Here is a 1,755-nt window from a genome sequence, read left to right on the forward strand (position 1 = left end):
GTGTGTGTGTGTGTGTATGTGTATCTGTATATCTATATACTTTTTTAGAAGAGTTAATGGGAGACCCTAGTTTCTGTGTTTTGATATTATAGAAATGGTACTGGGCAAAGAGCTTTGGACTGGTCTGCATGAGTGAGACATGAAGGGTGAAGCTCTCCTTGGGCATCAGCGGTCCTTTGCCAGCCTGTGGTCCTGAGAGTCATGGCCGGAGCTGAGTGGGGCAGGGTCAGTGCAGGTGCATCTGCGCTGGGAGCTGGGGAAGGGGTGCAGTGTCTCCATAGACACCCTTATATTCCTTCAACCTGCAGGTGGAGAGTGGCCAGCGGCCTGCCTAGCTGGCAGGCATGGGAAGGCTGAGGGCTGGGAGCACCAGTCTGGCCACGGGGCGGGTCTGAGCAGGGAGGAGGAGACTATGTAGAGTTGGCTTACGTGGCAGCTCCTATCAAGGACATGCAACCCAGTCCTGAGGCCGGGAAGGCTGTGTGGGAGCCAGAGTGAAGCGGGAGTGAGAGGGAGCTGGCTGGAGGAAGGCACTGGCAGCAGGAGAGCTGGCACGAGAGGAAAGGGAGGCAGCGAGGCTGGGAGGACGCTGTGTTAGGGAGTGTGCACTGCAGCTTGAGGGCAGTGGGGTAGGAGATAGGGGAAGGACAGGTTCCGGTTTGCACGTTAGAAAGAGTGCCTCACTACAGTGTGAGGGCAAAGGAGTGATCAGAAAAAAACAGGAATCGTCTCAGAAAGTAGCCAGCAAAGTGGCCGGAGCTTAGGGGAGTCTGTGGGTTCTAGGGACATTCAGGATGGCAGGACTTGATTATGGACTTGGTGATGAGAAGGTTTGGTGATGTGGGAGGGGTCCCAAGGGAGAGAAAGAAGTCAAGGAGGGCTTGAAGGGCTCTGGATTGAGCTTCCTAAATGAGAATACATCTTTGAAATAGGTTAATCGTGGTCCTTCCCAAAGCCAGGGGCTGGGTGCCTCCTGGACAAGAGGCACCTCTGAGGATTCTCTCTGACGATTGTCTGCCTCTGTGGGATCAGAGGTTGTGAAACGCCCCCGGCTCACTGTGCTTTTGTGGTCTCTTCCTGACAAAGCACCAAGGAAGAGTGAGCCGAGGGCAGACGCGGGGGGACACCCTCCTCCATCGTGTGGCTGTGGGGGTTTCCCTTTGGCTCCTCTTTCTCCAGCCCCCAGGGAAACACTCTGAGGGTGCTCAGGGCACAGTGGTGGCCCACTGATCACAGCTGCCCAGGCTGTGGTGGCTGCTGTCTGTAGTGGCCCCAGCTGGACTCCTTGTATCATTACTTGCAGGACCAGGTGGACACGCTGACCTTCCAGAGCCAGTCACTGCGGGACAGAGCCCGCCGCTTCGAAGAGGCCTTGAGGAAGAACACGGAGGAGCAGCTGGAGGTAGTTTCTGGATTCCAGGCTTCCAGCCCCGCAGGGACCCCACCCCAGCGAGGCCGGCGGGGCTCCCTCAGCAGTCCGGTCCCAAGACAAGGCCTCTCTGTGAATCCGCTGCTGAAGTGACAGCTGGTCACGGCCTCCCCTGGATTTTTAAACAATTGCTGTCAGCACCTCTCCCCTGAGACAGACAGCAGCTGTGGGTTTCTCCAGCGACGTGTTATTTTTGCCAAATTCCGCAGCATTCCCCAGCTGGAGTCCCAGGGCTCCTGTGATAAGCATGGTCTGGAAACCCCCACCCTGGCCCGGCCACCCCTTCCGGCCCGTTCCCCCGGCCCGGCCACCCCTTCCGGCCCGTT

General features: G+C 57.7%; 1 protein-coding gene across 2 annotated transcripts in view; it reads left to right on the forward strand.

Moving 5' to 3' along the window:
* The window catches only part of LOC105529665 (microtubule-associated tumor suppressor candidate 2-like), a 209,059-nt gene that overhangs the window by 195,340 nt on the left and 11,964 nt on the right, over nucleotides 1–1,755 (forward strand). For both annotated transcript variants that reach the window (XM_011966848.1, XM_011966847.1), the window contains one exon: nucleotides 1,304–1,402. In XM_011966848.1, coding sequence (XP_011822238.1) covers nucleotides 1,304–1,402 — 99 coding nt within the window. The remainder of the gene's footprint in view (nucleotides 1–1,303; nucleotides 1,403–1,755) is intronic.

This window comes from Mandrillus leucophaeus, unplaced genomic scaffold, assembly GCF_000951045.1.
Source record: "Mandrillus leucophaeus isolate KB7577 unplaced genomic scaffold, Mleu.le_1.0 Scaffold779, whole genome shotgun sequence".
In the NCBI taxonomy this organism is placed as follows: Eukaryota; Metazoa; Chordata; class Mammalia; order Primates; family Cercopithecidae; genus Mandrillus; species Mandrillus leucophaeus.